This window comes from Ctenopharyngodon idella, chromosome 22 (genome assembly GCF_019924925.1).
Source record: "Ctenopharyngodon idella isolate HZGC_01 chromosome 22, HZGC01, whole genome shotgun sequence".
Taxonomy (NCBI): Eukaryota; Metazoa; Chordata; class Actinopteri; order Cypriniformes; family Xenocyprididae; genus Ctenopharyngodon; species Ctenopharyngodon idella.
This window is the reverse complement of record NC_067241.1, coordinates 25,182,723-25,205,742: the sequence shown is the minus strand read 5'-3', so window position 1 is coordinate 25,205,742 and position 23,020 is coordinate 25,182,723. Positions and strand designations below refer to the sequence as shown.

Genomic DNA, 23,020 nt, shown 5'->3' with positions numbered 1-23,020 from the left:
TTGCTATTTGCTATCTATCTGTTATTACTCTACAATTGTGTAAATATAAAGATGGTATTTTTGTTTGATTGTTTGTTTGTTTGTTTTAGTTTGTATTGTTTCATTTTGTTCACAACAAATATTTAGATGCTTTGATATTTGCTATCTCTCATTACTTTACATTCGTTCAAATATAAGTAATGTACTTTTTTGTTTGTTTTGGTGTGTATTGCTTAATTTTGTTTACAACTAATATTTAGATGTATAGCTACTTGCTATCTCTCATTCCTAATTTTTCCACTTGGTTTAAATAACCTTATTTCTACAGTACTTGTCATGTCAGTAGTAAATGTTAACAGGCTCATATTAACCGTAGACAGCTTCTGTTTCTCTCTCTCTCTCTGTTCTCCAGCTGACTGGTGGGTATTTTCAGCCCTACATGCAAGACAATGCACAGAAACCACAGCAACTTGTGCTCCAAACTGCTCCAATAGGATCTGGCTGCAGACATGCACGTGTTTTTGTGTCTTTTTATAGAGGTGATGTCATGTGTGAGTATAATATTTTTTACACTCCTTTCCAAATACTGCATAATATTTACGGCTCTAAATGTGTTACAAACACTTTTTGAAATGATGTTTCTTGTGGCACTGTGCAGCTCACTTAAGTTGGATGATCCATCAGCAGTTCCTTGTTAACTTCATTTAATCTGTTTTTGCTGCTTCAGTGTTTTCTCTGCAGTGTCTAAAAGTCTGTTTTGCTTATGCTTTAGTTAAATGAGTAACACAGGCACCTGTCTCCTCAGAATATCTTTCAACTCTGAGGGAGAGAGAGAGAGAGAGAGAGAGAGAGAGAGGTGTAGAAAGTGAGAGGGTTGTGGAGGGTTTAGAGGAAATCCCCCCATTCAAAAACCAGAGGAGCATCTATATGCAGCTTCAGACCTCTGATGAAATCATGCAAACAAACACAGCTGATACGATCTGCACCAAATCGTGAGTACTCAGCATGATTGTGGATATATTTTAGTGAAAAAACATTCACAAAAATATTTAAAATCTGAGCTTCTGCTGCTGCTGTTGGGTTGTTGTTTTTGGTTCAGAGATTCAGTCTGTGGCCTGTGGTAGCCATATAGTAAATCTCATTCAATTCTTCTATTTAAAAAAAAAAAAAAAAAAAAAAAAAAAGTTTAATGAGAGAGTTTGACTGCAGTTTTATGACTGTGAACCCTGGTCTTCAGGACATGGATACTGTACTGGCCAAGTGGTGCTGGCAGAAATGAATCCTTATATAACGAAAATGTCTGCTTTATATTTAGATGAGAGTTATGTAGTTTTATATAGTATGTGCTTTATATTAGCTGAGAGTTTCATATGATGATTTCAATCTTATTTGGTCTATAGCAGTGGTTCTCAGACTGCAGATCATGTACTTTGATCATTTGAGAACATCAATCCTAATTGACTCTTTTTTTGAGTGGTTTAAGGACTTGACATAATGACACATTTAGATTAATAACAATATTTCTGTAGTTGAGGTAAATTATGCTGCTTTCCCCTTCACCGATTAAACCCATACATTACAATAATTAGGGGCCAAGCACCGAAGGTGCGAAGGCACCTATTGTATCCATTGGCGTTCTTATTATTATTCTTCCGTATTCGCTCTGGGAGTCTATGGCAGCCCATAGAACCACTTGTGGGAAAGTTATGAAATTTAGCACACAGGTAGAGGATAGTCTGAACTGTCACCATAGCAAATTTGGAGTCTCTAACTCAATCTCTCTAGCCCCACCACGTTTATGCTAATAACTTTTGAACCTTAAGGGCTAGAAATAAAAAAACTATGAAAACGAAAAACCTACTTTTTCGAACTCCTCCTAGGCCGTTACTCCGATTTTCACGAAAATTGAGCCAGATCATCTTCAGACCACGCTGACAAAAAGTTATGGAATTCAAGTCAATTTCTTGAAACGTTTTCGAAAAATGCACAAACGAATTTTACCTTGTGTTTTTACCTTACACTTGTAAAAAAATAGACATAATGCTGTCTCTCAACAACGCTTTATCTTATTCAGACCAAACTTGGTCCATATCATCACAAGCATGACCTGAGGTTATATGCAGCATTTCGGCACAGCGCCACCTACTGGTCCGGAGATACAAAAAATGGCTATTTTTGCTTATTTTATATTTTTTGTCAAAAAATCATAAATGTAGTCTCGTTAGATTCAGGGAATCATGCCGAGACGAATGATATCCAATTTTCCCATATCGGCCAAATGGTCGACGGCCATTTTGACTTTTGTACAAAAATGCTGTATTTTATGAATGCATTAGCGTATCATTACAAAACTTGGTTTGGGTCATCAGCACGATACCCCGAAGGAGCCTGAGAAGTTTCGGACCAGCGCCACCTAGTGGAGAAAAAAATTATTTATATGCTTAGAACTTTGGATGTGGTTGACTTATTTTCACGGGAGTCATACCGTTAGACTCCTGAATCCTTGCCGACTCCAACGATACCAAACATGCTGGGTTTTGACTTATGGTTTGTGCGACGTGGTGATTTAGCATTTTTTTAAAAATCTTTCACAAATATCTTTGCAACCGTTAATCCGATCGAGACGAAACCAGCGTAGGAAACACGGAACCTTAGTTGATTGATTAAAAATTTAAGACCCAAATGTCAAAATTTTGATAGGAAGTGGCAAAAAAATCAAAACAAAGTCATCCATGGGTCATTTTTTATGATCTCATACATATAAAAACGAAATGAGATATTTTCACCAAATTTGACACACACATGTATGGGCTCACTCTGAGGACAAATTGGTGGGATTGTGCCTCTTGGTGGTGCTATAATTGAACAAAACACAAAATTGCCATTAACTACAATACAGGATTATGATAAAAATGCTATATTTTATGAATGCACTGGTGTACCATTGTTGAAAGTAATAAACCAGTAATAATTTGTTATTGACTGTATTTATGATTTTTCAGCTATTTTGCCTAAAATGATCTTAATAGGTCTTTAATTCCTCCCTGTTGCAGTTGTACTGATGGTCACAGCCATGTTGGCATGACTTGTGCCTTCTTTGTGCTTGGCCCTGTAATTGCTGCTTGCAGCTATATTTATATTTAGAATGAATGAATGAATGAATGAATGAAAGTTGTTGTATGTGTTATATGCATATTTTGTAAATAATCTATAATTATGTATTATAATAAATATAACATTATATTAAAAACAATATATTTCATAAAAAATAAATATTTATTAAATTATATTATAAAAATTAGTACATATTGTCATTTGGAAAAGTGCTGTGTAGTCCGTCTTAAAACTTTTTTCCGAGTTCCGCTATCAGGCTGGTTGCATTATCTGTCCTGCTTAAAATCAGAAATTATAAATAAAATATGAAACAAATAAAAACATCAATTTAATAAAATGTTTATATTTTTATTAGTCTACACTTGAGGGCACCATCTGTTGTACAACTTGTAAAATATTTTTAATGGGAAAAAAGTACTGAAGCTATCACCATGAGACCATATTCATGCAGTGATATTATCAGGGTACTCCTTTGCATGTGTCAGTAAAGTTTCTTTCACTATCAGTCAAGCTAAAATTGAACCGTTTGTTTGACTGTGGGAATGTGTCCCTCATATTGCCCTCCATAATCTTGTGTGACAAGAGTGACAGACAGAAAGAGGCATGATGTATTTTCTGGTCACAATTCAGATCCTGCAGTAAACTCCCACAGCAGCGGGTGCTGAGATCTAAATGTGGTGCTGGCTTATCTGACCCTTGGAGAGCCAAATGTGTCAGGATACTGGACGTTTATGGTTGTCTAAGAATAGACCACAAATTTAGTCTTTTGTATATGCTCCATTACATCACCAACCACTAAATTATTTAGACTCACAGGAAACTCAATATGTTTTCAAACACATTTGCAAAGATTTATGGCTCTCACTACTTTTGGCATCATATGTTTATGAATATGCATGTATGAATAGTCAGATGTCACTTTAAGATGATAATATATGTGTGCTGGGTTTTAATGCAGGTCTCATGTAGTTATGGACTATAATCTGAAAACTCTAAGAAATTACGAACATCTTGAACCGGATAACATGGAGGAACATGAAGATCCAAGAGATTACTGCTACGGTGAGCTTCTTTAATTCTGTAATAAAATGTCATTATTATTAGACAAGTTATGCAAATAAACATGTGATTAAAATGAGATTAATCCATAACACCATAAACACTATTATGTGTTAGATGATTGACAGTAATGATAAGTCATCTCTTTATAGGTGGGTATCACCCAGTCGAGGTGGGAGATGTGTTTAATAAGAGATACAAGGTTCTGTCAAAGCTGGGTTGGGGTTATTTCTCTACTGTATGGCTCTGCATTGACCTCAGGTACTGAAACGTTGTGTTCACACCACAGTATCTATGTGTTTCAGTGTACTGAAGCATATGTTCGTGTGTTTCTTAAGTGTTCATGTTCGTGGTTTTGCAGGTCAGGCAGGCATGTGGCAGTGAAGGTGTTGAAGAGCGGAGCTGGATTCACTCAAGCTGGCCAAGATGAACTGACTTTACTGCGATGTGTGAGTGTCTCTCGCTCTTTCTCTCTCTGGTTGTCTGTTTTTCTTTCACTGTGTGTGTGTTCACACCTCTTCCCTCTCTCCAGTCCAGTGGTCCCACAGCCCGTAACCCTCTTAAAAGACGTATAGTGCAATTACTGGATGAGTTTAAGATAGCTGGTGTGAACGGGATCCGTATCCTTTCTTAAAATGATGTATGTGAAATGAAGCATCACCCCATCTAACTTAAAATGTTCTAAGAACGTTTCGCTAATGTTCTCATTAAGTTTCTGAATATTCTCTGAATGTTCAAAATGTCTGAAGTTATAGCTATTCAAATTCTGACTCTATTCTGACTCAAAAAAAAAAAAAAAAAAAAAAAAAAAAAGATTAAGTAAAAATCCGCAGATTGGGTCTGACTTCCACCCCCTCTGAGGTCAAACTCGGGTCATTTATAGGTCTCGAGGAGCCTGTCCAAACTGACCAACCCCGACCCTATCGACTCGGGCCTTTTTTGATTCAAAAGGGCTCCTCAAAATTTAATATTGACCTAAGTTTGGAGGTCCTAGTTCAAAAAAGTTCCTAGCTGTGTTAAAATATATATATACATATATATATATATATATATATATATAATATTTTTTTTTTTTTTTTTTTTTTTTTTTTTGTTATGCAAACTTGAATGGAACATTCCAGTTGATGATTTTGCAAACATTATGGGAATGATACTACTTTTGAATATTCTTGGAATGTTCTGAAAATAAATACCGGACATTAAACACTATTCATCACATAATTTACTTTTTCCTACATTTTAGACACAATTTTGCCAATTTGTCTATTTCCGCTATGAGTGAACTGCTGGGCATGTCTGAGAAACACACAGTGTTGTTTCGTTCCTAAATGAATCAGTGTGTTTGAACAAATCAGTTGAGTAAGTAAATGATTCAAATGAATCATTAAAGGCATAGTTCAACCAAAAATGATCCCATGATTTACTCACCCTCAAGCCATCCTCAGTGTATATGACTATCTTCTTTCAGACGAACACAATCAGAGTTATTTTTAAAAATATCCTTAGTCCTCCAAGGTTTATAATGGTTGTGAATGGGGGCCTGCATTTTGAACAAAAAAAAAAATGCATCCATCCATAATCAAAGTAATCCATACGACTCCAGAGGGTTAATAAAGGCCTTCTGAAGCATAGCGATGCGTTTTTGTAAGAAAAATATCCATATTTAAAACTTTATAAATTCAAATAACTAGCTTCCGACAGATGACCGTATGCATACTGGGCAAGTCAATTTGGGCGGGAAGAGCAACCTTTGACCCGAACGCAATGATGCAGTGACGAACGCGGAGACGCAGAGGAGAGAGCAAAACAAAACACTGGTCACGAATTAGAAGTCTAATGGGGCGTTCACACCAGACGCGACTTCGCGCGTAGTTGGACGCTTGAACATTTTGAGTTTACTCGCTTCATTTGCACGTGAAATTCACTTCAAACAGACGCGAATTCGCGGAAAGACAGGACTGCAGAGTACTTCCACTTTTTCCCTGACCCTGCTACTGACCCTTTCTCCTCTCCTTTAAATATGTGTCCCTCCGATTCTTCCACTTCTTTCTGCGCACTTCCTCTAAATAAACACATAGTAGTAGTTGTAAAGTAGTTGTAAAATACGGCGAATAAGCTCAATTTGCCGGCTTTAGCTAGCTTGTAGTCTCAATATGTATACATATAGCTCAAATTGTTTTTTACAACTTACCAGATTGTCTGACCTCCTCACTCACTTTCTTCCAAGCAAGATCCTTTTTTTATTCTTGTTTCTATAAAAGTAGGAAGATGTATCATACAGCTCCAGGTATCCACATACAGCGACGATGATTTTGTCCTCCATTGTTGTTTCGGATTTCTGCCTCCACTCACTACGTCGTAATCACTACTAGAGCAAGCTCCTGATTGGTTAACACGGCACGAATATTCGCCAAAGTTCAGTTTTTCAACTCGCACAATCCGCGCAAATCACGCGTTACACGCGTTAAATGCCCGAAGCGCTCAATTCGTGCTGCGCCACAGGATGTCTATCACATCTTTGCATTGACTTAACATGTAAATCACTCGTTCGCGTCTGGTGTGAACGCACCATAAAATTATAATTTTTAAAGAGAAATGTCGGAGGATTGCGATATAAGAGAAGAGGAGCTTGATTTTGTTGCACAGCCATATTTGTTTAAACCGCAAGAGGCGTATAAGCTTACGCTACTCCTACATCCTGCGTCATAAATCGCTTCAGAGGATTACTCATTTGGAGCAAGTCGAGTTGTGCAGTATGCATATGGTCATCCGCCGGAAGCTAGTTATTTGAATTTATAAAATTTTAAATATGGATATTTTTCTTACAAAAATGCATTGCTTCGCTTCAGAATGCGGTCCCCCATTCACTGCCATTATAAACCTTGCAGGACTAAGGATGTTTTTAAATATATCTCCGATTGTGTTTGTCTGAAAGAAGATAGTCATATACAAATAGGATGGCTTGAGGGTGAGTAAATCATGGGATCATTTTCATTTTTGGGTGAACTATCCCTTAAAGACATTAAAAGTTGTCGCCATCCACTGGCGTATTGGTGTACCTGAAAGAATCACTAAAAATTCCTAACATGCACTAACATATAGGTGCAGCACTTCAGCCAGATTTCAAGGGCAAAAAGGTACATTGTCAATAGTGTAGCAATGTATGAAGCACACCTCCCACAAAAGTCACTTTCAAACCAAACAGATTTATGTTGGTCAATGTGGCGAATTCATGTGACCAACATGAACATGAACAAAATTTACATGGGGAACTTTTTGCCCTCTAATGAAACTCCTGATCATCTGTATTCCTGTTGAAATGACTGGGTTTCGACCTCATGTGAAAAGTCTTGTATATGAGCACTCTTGGAACACCACTCACCCAATCAAATTCAAAAACCGGAAGTAGGGTTGTATAAATTCTGTTCTGTGGGAAAGTTGAGGTATACTTCATCTTTATATAATACAGCAAAACATAGCGAGCGTTATTAGTCGATTCTTGACCACTATGTAGATATTTGTTTGGTGTTGGAGCTGCTGGGGCCGGACTTGCGCTGTTGGCAGGTGTGTTTTGGTAGTCCAGGTCTCTCTCTCACCTGTGTTAAACACATCATCACTCAGGTGAGACACTTATGTGTAGAATTTAATTCTATATAAAGACCATAAATAAATCAGCATAAGACCTGAAAACTGTATCTTGTCGCAGGTGCTTGAAGGTCTGGAGTATCTTCACCAACACTGTAAGATCATTCACACAGACATCAAGCCTGAGAACATACTGCTGTGTCTCACACCGCAGTCCCCGCCTCATCCTCCAGGGGGCACGCTAGAAATGCACACTTCAGCTATTAAAACCACAATACTCCAGGATCCTGGTAAAGAATCATTAAACATAAATGTAAAGTAAATCATTACAGTGCATCACTGTAATGAATGTAACATTTATGTTAAGCCACATGTATTTAGTGTGAAGGCTGACATCCTCTTCTTCTTTCATGTAGGAGCAGCTGGAAAACCTGGAAACTTGGATAATATAACGGTGAAGATTGCAGACCTCGGAAGCTCATGTTGGGTGGTGCGACACATTCAGTGAATTCATATAATGCTTTTCTAAAGCTATGCAGCCTGGTCTTGTGAAAGGATATTCTTGATGCACTGAATCAATGAATTAGAGCAAATCACTTGATGTTGATTACCTGATTAGATTACCTAATCTCTTTTGTTGTTATTATAGTACAAACACTTCTGTCAAGAGATCCAGACCAGACAGTATCGCTCTCTGGAGGTTCTTCTAGGCTCTGAATATGGCCCTCCAGCTGACATCTGGAGTGTGGCCTGCTTGGTGAGTCTAGCTGGAGACAGAAATTTCTAGAAGAAAACCTGGCTATGTTCAGACTGCAAGCCTTAGTGCTAGACTCTGATTTAATGCTCAGATCCAAATTGTTTTGTTGTGTGTTTGCGTGTTCCCATTATTTTTTTAAATGTTGATTTCACGTGATATCGGAATCAGAATAATGCCATCAGAATAATGCTGCCTTCATGTGCTATCGGAATAATCGTAAATATAAGTTTCCTAATTAAAAATTGGACATGAACGCCCTCTTAAGTCATATTTACGACTAGGAAGCTCGGGGATCATTTTGATACCTAAGTTCCCAAGATGGGTGGGCCAACATGGCGGAGGGGAGAACGATTGCTGCTGTGACTGCTATTCTTTATTAGCTTTTTCCACAACAGCTATATCGCCTTGTCTTGTCGTTAAAGCGGAGTATATTTATATACACGATCAGGCATAACATTATGAGCACTGACAGGTGAAGTGAATAACGCTGATTATCTCTTCATCACGGCACCCATTAGTGGGTGAGATATATTAGTCAGCAAGTGAACATTTTGTCCTCAAAGTTGATGTGTTAGAAGCAGGAAAAATGGGCAAGCGTAAGGATTTGAGCAAGTTTGATAAGGGCCAAATTGTGATGGCTAGACGACTGGGTCAGAGCATCTCCAAAACTGCAGCTCTTGTGGGGTGTTCCCCGTCTGCAGTGGTCAGTATCTATCAAAAGTGGTCCAGGGAACGAACAGTGGTGAACCGGCAACAGGGTCATGGGCGGCCAAGGCTCATTGATGCACGTGGGGACGAAGGCTGGCCCGTGTGGTCCGATCCAACAGACGAGCTACTGTAGCTCAAATTGCTCAAGAAGTTAATGCTGGTTCTGATAGAAAGGTGTCAGAATACAAAGTCCATTGCAGTTTGTTGCGTATGGGGCTGCATAGCTGCAGACCAGTCAGGGTGCCCATGCTGACCCCCGTCCACCGCCGAAAGCATCAGAAGTGGACCACGGAGCAATGGAAGAAGGTGGGCTGGTCTGATGAATCACGTTTTCTTTTACATCATGTACATGGCCGCGTACTTGGGGAACACATGGCATCAGGATGCACCATGGAAAGAAGGCAAGCCGGCTGGAGGCAGTGTGATGCTTTGGGCAATGTTCTGCTGGGAAACCTTGGGTCCTGCCATCCATGTTAATGTTACTTTGACATGTACCACCTACCTAAGCAGACCATGTACACCCATTCATGGAAATGGTATTCCCTGGTGGCTGTGGCTCTTTCAGCAGGATAATGTGCCCTGCCACAAAGCAAAAATGGTTCAGGAATGGTTTGAGGAGCACGACAATGAGTTTGAGGTGTTGACTTGGCCTCCAAATTCCCCAGATCTTAATCCAATCAAGCATCTGTGGGATGTGCTGAACAAACAAGTCCGATCCATGGAGGCTCCACCTCACAACTTAGAGGACTTAAAGGATCTGCTGCTAACATCTTGGTGCCAGATACCACAGCACACCTTCAGGGGTCTAGTGGAGGTCATGCCTCGACGGGTCAGAGCTGTTTTGGCAGCAAAAGGGGGACCAACACAATATTAGGAAGGTGGTCATAATGTTATGCCTGATCGGTGTATAAGAATAATCATTTGAAGCATATTGTATGTTTTATTACATTTATATGAAAATAGTCTGTATTTGACTGAAATTCCATAATTGGCTGCAAGCTGAATCTATATAGTGGGGTGAATGTTTGTGTGGTTGTCAATGAATGGGACGCTAAATATCATTTTGACTTTAATAAGATTTTCCCAATAAATAGGCAAGAATAAACCTGGTGTCCTCAATGATTCCCATCCTTTCCGACAACAAAGCACTTGAATGCAACAAGCTCGTAATCACGACTTCAAAAGTGGGAAGTAGGAAATATTCCAATAACACATGAAGGTGGCATAACTTCGCTGCGACTGCCATATTCACTCAGAGACCAAACAACTATCAGTATTAAAGGGTTAGTTCACCCAAAAATGAAAATTCTGTCATTAATTACTCACCCTCATGTCGTTCCACACCCGTAAGACCTTCGTTCATCTTCAGAACACAAATTAAGATATTTCAGTGAGGCCTGCATTGCCAGCAAGTTAATTTACACTTTCAAACTCCCAGAAAGCTGCTAAAGACATATTTAAAACAGTTCATGTGATTACAGTGGTTCAACCTTAATGTTATAAAGCAACGAGAATACTTTTTGTGTTCCAAAAAAACAAAATAACGACTTTATTCCACAATATCTAGTGATGGGCGACTTCAAAACGATGCTTCATGAAGCTTCGAAGCTTAACGAATCGTTTGTTTTGAATCAGTGGTTCAGAGCGCCAAAGTCACGTGATTTCAGTAAACGAGGCTTTGTTACATCATAAGTGTTTCAAAATTTCAATGGTTCATGTGACTTTGGCAGTTTGATACACACTCCGAACCACTGATTCAAAACAAAAGATTCATAAAGCTTTATGAAGCAGTGTTTTGAAATCAGGGCCTTATTTATAAAACGTGCTTACGCTGAGAATTGATCTTAGAGTATGCGTACGCTAAAATCCACGTCAGTGTTCATATTTACAAAAATGGTCTTTGATGTGGAAAATGGTTTTTGATGCGTATCACTTTAAACATAGCTAAATTTCATCCAAAAGCTGTCAGCATTCATCCAAAAGCTGTCAGTATTATTGTCTTTTGTAGATTTATGCCATATTTAATGAAAAATTTGTTGATTACATAAAAAAATTGCTGCAGTTTTGCTGCATTAGAATGATAAAACATAAAATAAATACTATATTTTAATATTATAACTCTATAATTAATCACTTATTTTGTATGTATTATGAATCATTTATTTTTATCAATATTATTTTGCACCAGGCATTTGAGCTTGTCACCGGTGATTCTTTATTTGAACCCAAAGCAGGGCAGAATTTCTCCTTAGAGGAAGGTAAGCCATTTAAAAGCCACCCTCAATATTTTTATTAGATAAGTGTAAATTTTTGGTGATGATCGTTTCTATTATTTTTAGACCACCTGGCTCATATTATTGAGCTCCTGGGTAAGATCCCAGTGTCAGTGGCTCTGTCTGGGAAATATTCCTATGAGTATTTCAACCGCAAGGGTGAGTAAACACTAGATTAGTCTTTCCCAAGTTATCTTAGTGTGACAATTTGTCAAATTCATCAGTTTAATGCAAGAGTGATTTGTATGTTTATTACCGAACTGTTCACTTGTGTTCGTTGTTGCACAGGTGACCTGCGGCGAATTGTTGTCCTCCGTCCATGGGGGCTGTATGAAGTGCTGGTGGAGAAATACCACTTTCTCCTAAGAGAGGCGTCGCTTTTCTCTGATTTCCTTTTGCAAATGTTGAACTTCCTGCCAGAGCGGAGGGCCACAGCAGCTCAGTGTCTCAAACATCCCTGGCTAAAACTCTGAGCCTTTCTGGCTTCTTATACTTGACACTCTATTGTGCACTAGGTCACCATAAGATTTTCTGTCCATGTTCATGCATGTTTTCTGTATGCAGAATGAAAAGGTCATGCTTTCATTTTTCCAAATGGGGCTTAAATGAATATTTCATGCAAAAATTACAATTCGGTCATCATTTATTCATTCTTATGTTGTTCCAAACCTGTATGACAGTCTTTCCTCTATGGAACACAAAGGAAATGAAAGAACGTCATTTTTGTCTGTGTATTGTCTCTTTAAATAAGGATGGCTAGGTCTGTAACATGTGACCCTGGACCACAAACCAGTCATAAGGGTCAATGTTTTGAAATTGAGATTTATATATAATCTGAAAGCTGAATAAATAAGCTTTCTATAGGACAATATTTGGTCGAGATACAACTATTTGAAAATCTGGAATCTGATTATTGAGAAAATCACCTTTAAAGTTGTTCAAATGAAGTCCTTAGCAATGCATATTCACTCGCAAAAATTATTTTTTGATATATTTACAGTAAGAAATTTACAAAATATCTTCATGGAACATGATCTTTACTTAATATCCTAATGATTTTGGCATAAAAGAAAAATCAATAATTTTGACCCATACAATGTATTGTTGGCTATTGCTACAAATATACCCGTGTGACTTTTGTGGTCCAGGGTCATATATGTGAACAGCACAGCTTGCATAGCAAATGCATTTAAATCTATGAAATATGTTTAACTGACTGATACATACATTCCACTCTTAAATAAGCCCTGTAGTGCTTCTGTATCAGAGACTAAAAAGCTATGATGACCATGACTAATCAGTTCAATTTCTTGAGTAATACTGGTGCTCTGAGATGTTAGTGTGTTCTGAGCAGAGATGCTAAACAAGCCATTTGTTTTGGTAATGAACATGTAAAAAATGAACCGTGCTATGTGTTTGTGATGCCATATAGATAAATAAATGTTTTATTTCTTGGGACATTTCACTATATAAATTTGTCAAGGTGAATGTCAGTTATAATAATGTACACTCATCATCTGTTTGTCCATCTGCATATTTTCAGACCAAAATTAAAGTCTTGAGTTTCATTGTTGTTATTGTTAAAGGGTTAGTTCACCTAAAAATGAAAATTCTGTCATTAATTACTCACCCTCATGTCGTTCCACACCCGTAAGACCTTCCTTCATCTTCAGAACACAAATTAAGATATTTTTGATGAAATCCGAGAGTTTTTTATTCCCAATAGAAAGCAATGTAATTACCACATTCAAGACCCAGAAAGGTAGTAAAGTCATCGTTAAAATAGTTCATGTGACTACAGTGGTTCAACCTTAATGTTATGAAATGACGAGAATACTTTTTGTGTGCAAAAACAAAACAAAAATAACAAAAAGTATTTTCGTCGTGAGTAATTAATGACAAAAATTTCATTTTTGGGTGAGCTAACCCTTTAACTAAAATTTAAAGTATTAAAAAATATTTTTGATGAAAAATGTAAAATGTAAAAATGTTGCCTTAGCAACTAACTGAAATAAAATAAATTAAAATACTAAAATTACTAAAACCAAACACATTAAAAAAATTATTTCAATATTTCAAAAAAATAAATAAATAAATAAATATTTAAAAAAAATGACACAAAAAGCACACAAAAGATTTAAACTGAAATTAAAATGAAAACAAAATCTAAAAATAAAAAGTTAATTAAAAATGAACTATATAAAAATGAACTATATATTATTAATTTATCTATAAATTAACTATATATTAATAATACTATCTAGATAATACTAAAATAACACTCAAGTTATGCAATAACACAATACAGTACATGAGCAGACACAGGCTTAGGCACAGCCCTACCTGTTTTATAATTTATTGATGAAATAATATTAAAGAAAACTTTAAAAATAAAACAAAAGATCATAAATTACAAAAACAATAAAAAAACTAATTTATAAAAATGCAACTTTGAGAAGTGCTTGGTCCTGTTTGGTTGATCGTGGCATTAGATAGATAGATAGATAGATAGATAGATAGATAGATAGAGAGTAGAGGTGTAACAATATATCGCAATACAAAAATGCAACATGTATAGTGTATAGTTCACCCAAAATGAAAATTATGAGTGAGAAAAAATCCAAGTTTACAGAGTTTTAGTGTCAGTACTACATTGAACTACTGTATATAATGTTGAATATAATGTAAAATAATGCAATGGGGGAATATTTGTGGATCCTGATAATGCCAAATGTCTTGTGTTACCAGTAAAAAGTGGCCTACATTATTTTAAATGTATCTATAGTAAGTGACAGAGTGCAAACATATTCATCTAAAATAATTCTGTGTTTCAGCGTTAGAATCATTATTATTTTAAACGTGACATGAGGGTATCGTTACACCCCTAATAGATATATAGATAGATACACAGATAGAGAGATAGAGAGACAGACAAACAGGTTAGAGTTTCATTCTAACAAAAGTATTCAGGGCTCTCAGCAGGTTGAGTCCGGGGTTTTCTCCTCTGTGCTGAGTTTGACCTCTTCCTCATTGTCTTTGGCCTCCTCCATGGCAGCAAGCACTTTGGCTGAGCCAATCTGTAGCTCTTCTACCTTTTTCTGTTTCTTTTCCTTTTCCAACCATCTGTAGTTGTAATAGTTCATGATGAAGAGGAAGATACCTCCGGCTAGCATCATCACACCACAAGCAAAGTACATGTATTTATAGTCCATGAAGATGTCAACCAGTAAACCTGAGGAAGAAACCTGTTAATACACCTGAACAATATAACAGGGAGAGATATAGCAGTGAACACTTACCAGAGAGGGGTGGTCCCAGCAGGACAGGCCCACACTCTATAATGGTAGCAAGCCCAACCGCACTGGAGAACCGCTGAGCTCCCACCAAATCCATGAGTACCTCGAAAAGAAGAGCACACACCATCCCAAAAGCCAGGCCAAAAAACACAGCGTACACCACCAGGCCTATGTAACCTGGTAAGAGCGGACACATCAGATGGCACAAGCCATTATATATTACAGCGAAGCTGAAGAAATACTGGATCTTGGGCCTGATCCACCTGGTGTTGGCTACCAGACCCGTTCCTGGACGTGCAAACATGTCCACTAGAGCAAATATGGAGAGCAGGAATGCTGCGGAGTACTCGTCTATCCCCTGATGCTTGGCATATGGGGCCAGGAAGACCACTGGGGCAAAAAATCCAAAAAACATGAGCACATTTCCCACCAGATAGATCAGGAAGCCTCTGTGCTTGAAGAGGGATACATCAATGAACTGGTTGAACTTTGCGGCACAGCCTGACTGCTTGGAATTGTCTTGTCCAGCTGTCTGAGGGTTGACGTCCAGCTCCCCTGTGTCATTGTCATCAGTGATTTGGCTCACTGGCGGTTTTATTTTTATCTTGATGGGTCGCATAAGCGATCCAGCTACACAGCAGTTGAACAGCACTCCTCCGAGGATGAGGAAGCTTCCTCGCCATCCAAAATGATCAAAGAGAAATTGGTTGAGGGGTGCCAAGGTGGAAAGGAAGACTGGACTCCCCGCCATTGCCAAGCCATTTGCTATTGGCCTTTTCACAAGGAAGTATTTGCCGATTATCGTAAGAGCTGGTTGAAGGTTAAAAGCTAAGCCAAAGCCTGTAAAGCAAAAGCATTTTTTATGTGCATTGTCAATGAGTTACCATTTAACAAAGTATATAACCTGAAGACATATTACTCCAATAAAAGTAATCTACTTGAGCAAAAGTACTTACTTCTGTTAAATATTTACTTAAGTTTCAAAAGTAAATGTACTGTAAGGATTTGACATATTCCATAATGCTCTAAATGTATAGGCGGCATTAAATTGATCGAAAGTGAGAGTAAAGACATTTATAATGTTATAAAAGATTTCTGTTTCAAATAAATGCTTAAGTTTTAAACTTTATATTCAAAGAATCATAAAAAAAAAAAAAAAATACCACGGTTTCCACAAAAATATTAAGCAGCACAATTGTTTTCAACATTGATGATAATAAGAAATGTTTCTTGAGCAGCAAATCATCATATTAGATCGATTTCTGAAGGATCATGTGACACTGAAGACTGGAGTAATGATGCTGAAAATATTTCACAATATTACTTCATTCTTTACTGTATTTTTTATCAAATAAATGCAGCCTTAGTAAGCATAAGAAACATTTTAAAAATCATCACGACCCCAAACCTTTGAATGGTAGATATGATACTAAATAGTTAAGTGTCCAATCTAACATTATTATGAATTATTATTAGGAGTCAGCACACTGGAGCTTTGAAAATCATATTACTCCTGGTTTTTGGCTCATTTTGAGTCAGACAAGACAGATACAGTGATTCGTTAAAGGGTTAGTTCACCCAAAAAATGAAAATTCTGTCATTAATTACTCACCTACCTTCATGTCGTTCCAAACCCGTAAGACCTTCGTTCATCTTCGGAACACAAATTAAGATATTTTTGAGCTTTCTGACCCCTCATGGACAGCAATTTAATTACCACTTTCAAGGGGCAGAAAGGTATTAAGACATCGTTGACTACAGTGGTTCAGCCATAATTTTATGAAGCGACAAGAATACTATTTCTGTGCAAAAAAATGTTTTATTCAACAATTTATTTCTCTGACGCTGTTCACGTGAGCACCACGACACATGCGTGATGCTGACGAAGGAGCTGGTCAATACTGAGTCGGCATTCTGACGTAGAACCCGGAAGCGCTGCACTGTGTTTACAACGTGAACTGACAAACTGACATGGAAGAGAAGAAATTGTTGAATAAAGTCTTTTTTTTTATGCACAAAATTATTCTCATCACTTCATAAAATTTAGGTTGAACCACTGTAGTCACATGAACTATTTTAACAATGTCTTTACTAACTTAAAGTGGTAATTAAAGGGTTTGTTCACCCAAAAATGAAAATAATGTCATTTATTACTCACCCTCATGCCGTTCCACACCCGTAAGACCTTCGTTCAACTTCGAACACAAATTAAAATATTTTTGTTGAAATCCGATGGCTCAGTGAGGCCTCGATAGCCAGCAATGACATTTCCTCTCTCAAGATCCATTAATGTACTAAAAACATATTTAATCAGTTCCTGAAGCAGTGTTTTGAAATCAGCCATCACTATATAAGTCGTTATTTAGTTTTTTTTGGCGCACCAAAAATATTCTCGTCACTTTATAATATTGATATTAAACCACTGTACTCACATGAACTGATTTAAATATGTTTTTAGTACATTAATGGATCTTGAGAGAGGAAATGTCATTGCTGGCTATGCAGGCCTCACTGAGCCATCGGATTTCAACAAAAATATCTTAATTTGCATTCCGAAGATTAACGAAGGTCTTACGGGACCTTCATGTGGAAAGGCATGAGGGTGAGTAATAAATGTCATTATTTTCATTTTTGGGTGAACTAACCCTTTAAATTGCTGTCTATGGGACATCAGAAAGCTCTCGGATTTCATTAAAATATCTTAATTTGTGTTCCGAAGATAAACAAAGGTCTTACAAGTTTGGAACGACATGAAGGTGAGTAATGACAGAATTTTCATTTTTTAACTAATCCTTTAAGACTCCATTTGAATGGATCATTGAATCAGTAAGTTTTTAACTGCTGCAATCAGAATAGTCAAATTCACTAATGAATCATAGAATGTGATCTGTAAAACAGTTGAATACGTTTCATTGAAAGTAATCAATTCATTAGAATGATTCGCTCACAAATCATACATTGCTATTGGGTCTCGGATCAGATTTCAGTGTCTCCACTTCAAAATAACAAGGAATGACATGTTTTTTTCTGAATTGTAGTGAAGTAAACAAGTCAGAGCTTCCATATAGAGATTGAATTTAACCCACAATATTCATTTAAACATGGAGAGTGATCAGAAAGCTTTGACCTTGATTTTGTAATCTTTGATCACACACATTCACATGCAGGGGAGGAACCCTACTGCACTGACACTGACCAATCAGAATGAAGCATGTTTTTTACTAGCACAAGAACAATGTCACAAGAAGGGGACTGAATTATAATCTATCTGAATTACAATCTATATACTATGTCTATATGCATTGTGATCCACTATGTCCTTATTTCTAAGGATTTGGCTATTGCTGTGATAATCTTTAAAATACGTACCTCCAATAACTCCCACGCATAAATACAAATGCAAAATGGTAGTGCCAAAAGAAGCCGTTACCATAGCAAGCCCAACCATTAGCCCACCAACAATCACCACTGGGCGGCTACCATAGCGATTGACCAAAATGCTGCTCACAGGTCCTGCAAGGTGAGAAAAAAAGATGATGCAATACTCAAATTAGGTGTCATGAACCCAAAAGCAGTACTAAAACCTTGACCTCTAAATATAAATTACGCAAAATAAGGCTAAAAAAAAAAAAAAAGAGCACAGCTCTGGCTTATTGTGCAACCATGGGGACAAAGTAATCTTTGATTTGGGTGCCTCCTGTTATTTGGTTACTTCTAGCACACTTTGAACTGCTTGTGGGAGTACCTTAAATGCCAAGCAATGTCATCGCTTTCCAAAAATGATACACATACATATCATGTGCTATCAAATCAATATGCAAAGTTGAGAACATTTCTCTACATTCACTACAGAAATCATTCAGAAACTTTCCGTAACATGCTTTCTAACCTCCTGCATACATGGTAGCCAGCATGATGGAGGAGACCCAGGCTATCTCACTGTAGGAGATGGAGAAATACTCCTGGATTTCTTTGAAGTAGATGGTGAGAGACTTGGGAAAGGCGTAAGAGAAGCCGATGGAGACGAAGGATCCGAACACCACAGCCCACCCCCAGCCTCCATCGGGAGGGGTGTAGCCCAGGTTTGTGCTAGCTGATGGGGGCATGTTTTGCTTTTAATTCCTCTCTACAAGAAAAAAAACATATGGTTTCAATAATATTCTTCATTAAAAGAACAGAACATTTCTCTACATTCACTACAGAAATCATTCAGAAACTTTCCCATTGACTGACAAATCTTTGAACACATTTAATTCCCAATGCACTTGATTTAGCTACATTTCCACTAAATAAAAACTTTCTAGGTAAAGGATATAAATGTCTGCAAAGTAAAAGACACTAAATTAGTGACCTTACCTCTCTCCATGAGTATAATGAGCTTCCAGATGGCGATGTTCAACATGTCCTGCTTTCTTTTCTTCTTATCAGGTCTTTTTCTTGTGATTCTCCATATCACGTGAAATGCCTTGCCCCTTTTTTAAAGAGAGAGAGACTGAGAGTGTGATTATATTTCTGAAATCTGGCCAAACAACAGCTCATAATTCCTGTTTGCATTACTGGCATGGTTATAGTCTACACACATATATGTACAAACAGTTAAAAGTAAAACTAAATTTAAAAACAAAAAATAAACGATTATGAATTATCAGATAGTAGGACTTGCATAACTGTATTGTTTTAGCATTATTTCTATACTATTATATTAGGCTATTTATTAATATTTTGAATAAGCTTTTATTTTTAAATTTTCAGTTTTCATTTTAATTTAAATTTTAATAATTTTGTAATGTGCTTTTGTACTTTTGAAATATATTTCTATTAGTATTACAGTTTACACACTAAAAGTGGTACTTGAGGCCCACTCATTGAAACCATTCACTCTTATACCTAATCTTCAGACAGACGGTGCGTCTGAAATCATGTACTGAGTAGGTGCTGCATTTTAATTATAATTTATTTTGTGACCATTAAAAAAATATGTTGAATATAGTATGAATATGGGTAGTGTTATTGAAATTCAGACGTAAATATATTACGGTCACATGGCCACGTGGCGTTGCTTCACTGCCATTCATAAATCCTCTCCTGTGGCCTCATGGGATAGTAAATTGTCCATCAAATGCGCACTTCAGAATCTCGGCAGAAGTAGGCCCTGTCCCAAATGGTCTAAGTAGGCCCTAAACCCTCACGGTCTTCCTCTGAGTCCTCACTTTCACGACGTAATGCTGCTTTGACTGCCGGGTAAAGTCCTCTGCGTAGCTCACAGTCTTGCGGGCTCAGCAGAAGTGCGAATTGAGGGCGCATAGCAGCCGCAAAGGGGGGCGCTCACAAGCACCCTTCTTTAAGCTTAAATGACGAATGGGACACCCTACGGTCTTGTGGGCTTAACAGACACGCGCAAGCAGCGGCCATTGTAAGTCCACAAGACCGAAAGTGCACATGAAGTGTGTCATTTGGGACAGGGCCGTAGTAAATCATCTGAGAACTTTTCACCTACTGTTTTTCGAATCCTATGTTGTCACAAGTCTGTTCAGTTTAGTTTCATTATCATGGACTTTTAGTTTGTTTTCACTCACATAATTTGCTCCTTTGTTCAGATTTCTTGCTCCTCATTTGTCTTCATATATGTCAGCTGTGTTTGATTAATCATCCTCGTTTGTGCTTTCCCTCGCATTCATTCTCTGTCCTGCCATGTTCATGTAAAGAGTGTGTGTTGCTACCTGTTCACCTATCATTTGGTTTATATTCATTAAACCTTCGTGTTGGAACTATAATCTTCATCTGCCTCCCTGCAACCCACCGTGACATATGACCGGACCACAAATGGATTGGAATGCATTGTTCATCAGGGTGGCACAAGAAAGCAGCGATTTCTCTCTTTCACGAATTGGTTTTTACATTTTGCCGTCCACTGCCTGCTCAATGACGAGACCCTTGAGAACCTGTTCTGGATCGGGGCTAATTATCACAACCCCGTAACCCTCCCAGACACCACCGGACTGAATTGGAGGGAGGCTGTGCTAATGTGTCTGGAGAGCATGCGGCCCCGATCCAGAACCCAGCCAGACCCTGAGCCTAGGTTACCACCTCCGACCATGGAAAATGTGCAAAAGCCCCCTGCAGAAGTTGAGGGACCATCCACCGCGACAAGTGAGCCAGAGCCTGAGGACCAAAGGACAGAGTTCACCATCGTGCCGGAAGTAGAGCCCCCGAGCGAGTCTGACCAGGGGTGTGAGCCCGTGACATCAGCGGATGAGGGATCGGGAACCGAGAACTGGCTGCTTGATGTCAGTAAGGAAGGATCGCCTCCCACCCTAACTCACCCTGTATTTGAACCTTCATCACTGTTTAAAGACAGCACTGTTATTGTTAACCCCTCTATTGAACTTTCACCACTGTTCAAAGACCGCAAAATGAGCAAAATGGACTGTGATGTGCTCATTTCTGTGTAAATTACCCTACTCACCATCATTATGCCCAGTCTACTGTCCCCTCCATCATCCCAGAGCTCAGCCAGTCCTCCAGCCCCTCCGCTGCTTGAAGTTTGCAGCCCTACGAGATGTCCTGCCAGGATGTTGAGCCGCAGACCAAGCAACCATCAGCAGTGTCTGTAATCGAGGATCCTGCGGCTCTGCCTCCAGCCTCGAACGCACTCGTTCTATCTCGGCACATCAACCTGTCGGCTCTGCCCTGGCTCCTCCCACCTTCGGCTCCTCCAGGAACCCTCGTGCAAGTGTCTCCACTGGGATCCCTCATCCCACAGGCTCCCCCATGGTCTATCGTCGCTCTGCCTACGCCATGGACATCCGGGCCGTCCGCTGTGCTCTGTCCCTTCTCCCCTATGGCTCCAGCAGGCTCCTTCCTCCCTTCTGGGTCGCCTCTGTCTTCGGCCTCACCAGTGTTGCCTCTGTCCTCAGATTCTCTGGCTCCACCTGCGATGCTCATCGTCGAGACTTCACCTGGGTCTCCTTCACCAAAAATGTCTCTCGGCTCCTGTGGTCCACCAGGGGATCTTCTTCTAATCACCATCTCCTCACCATCACCTCGTCCTCCTCCAAAGCCTCCACCGGTCCTCCCTCTGTTACTCTGTCTTCGTCCTGTTACGGCGTGAGGTCGCATCTTGCTGGAGGGGGCGTTCTGTCACTAGTCTGTTCTGTTTAGTTTCATTATCATTTGCTCCTTTGTTCAGTTTTCCCGCTCCTCATTTGTGTTCATATGTGTCAGCTGTGTTTAATTAATCATCCTCGTTTGTGCTTTCTATTTAAGTCATACCCTCACATTCATTCTCTGTCACGTTTATGTAAAGAGTGTGTGTTGCTACCTATTCACCTATCATTTCGTTTATATTCATTAAACCTTCATGTTGGAACTATAATCTTCATCTGCCTCCCTGCAACCCACTGTGACATATGTATTCGGACATACTACACTTTTGGCATACTGTGTTTCGCATACTATAGGAAAATATCTGATTTTGGACGCAGCATTAGTGTTTCAAAAAGCATTACAAAATCTTTACCATTGTTTCTTTCTTGTAATTCCAAATCAATGATTGTAGCACAAGTGAAAATCAACGAGACTCTTCTTTTTCAGTGTACCCCACACTTTCCACACATAACTTGATTTTGACCGGTTTAGTCATTATTTTGGAGCATCCCTGTGTAGTGAGGCCAACAGACAATGGCTTCTGACCTTTGGTTGTAGTATGGATCACATTTTCCAAACTGGCATAGGATCATGAACCAATATGCCTGACTTCCACAACAATCTATAACTTTCTTCATCTCTGCCATCACCCTCACTGTTTCTATCCTCCTTGATCCTCAACTTCTTCCTTTCTTACTACGACCTCATTTTCTGATGCACTGCCATCACTATCATCAATACTTTCTGGAAAAGGTACAGCTTTTCCTCTGTCTTCTATAAAACTTACTAACATCAATCTAAAACACAGGCAAAAAGGCTATTATACTGCCTGCCAGTAATGAACAACAGTGCCAGCTACACAAAAAATAAGTAGCCTATCCCCTAAAAAGGACTTTGTTATGCACGACGCACAGATTTTTTGGTCTTTGAGGTATTGTGCATTAAAATGACCAAAATCTTAAGAAAGCACATTTGGATGTACATGGAATTTATATATATTTTCTAGTCTAAAATAAACTCACTATGGTGCCTTGACAGCATGTGACCTCTAATAATGTTTCCTTCACTTCTTTGTTGCCACAAACGTCAATTACCTGGCAAAT

At 38.4% G+C, this 23,020-nt stretch overlaps 2 protein-coding genes across 2 annotated transcripts; one reads left to right on the top strand and one right to left on the bottom strand.

The window, feature by feature from the left end:
* The first annotated feature begins 323 nt into the window (after positions 1-323).
* Positions 324-13,653, top strand: si:ch211-220i18.4 (SRSF protein kinase 3). The gene is made up of 12 exons (XM_051880699.1): positions 324-971; positions 4,052-4,155; positions 4,305-4,413; positions 4,514-4,601; positions 4,685-4,772; positions 7,667-7,773; positions 7,859-8,027; positions 8,154-8,227; positions 8,387-8,494; positions 11,391-11,460; positions 11,542-11,634; positions 11,764-13,653. Exons 1-12 carry the CDS (start codon positions 907-909, stop codon positions 11,946-11,948), a joined length of 1,260 nt encoding a protein of 419 aa, XP_051736659.1. The 5' UTR covers positions 324-906; the 3' UTR covers positions 11,949-13,653.
* A 134-nt stretch (positions 13,654-13,787) lies between these two features.
* On the bottom strand, positions 13,788-19,272 carry slc16a7 (solute carrier family 16 member 7). Its single transcript, XM_051880698.1, has 5 exons — positions 19,128-19,272; positions 18,661-18,897; positions 18,141-18,284; positions 14,775-15,611; positions 13,788-14,707 (listed from the first exon to the last, which is right to left on the bottom strand). The coding sequence occupies exons 2-5, from the start codon at positions 18,875-18,877 to the stop codon at positions 14,451-14,453; spliced, it is 1,455 nt and encodes a 484-aa protein (XP_051736658.1). The 5' UTR covers positions 18,878-18,897; positions 19,128-19,272; the 3' UTR covers positions 13,788-14,450.
* Positions 19,273-23,020: the final 3,748 nt, after the last annotated feature.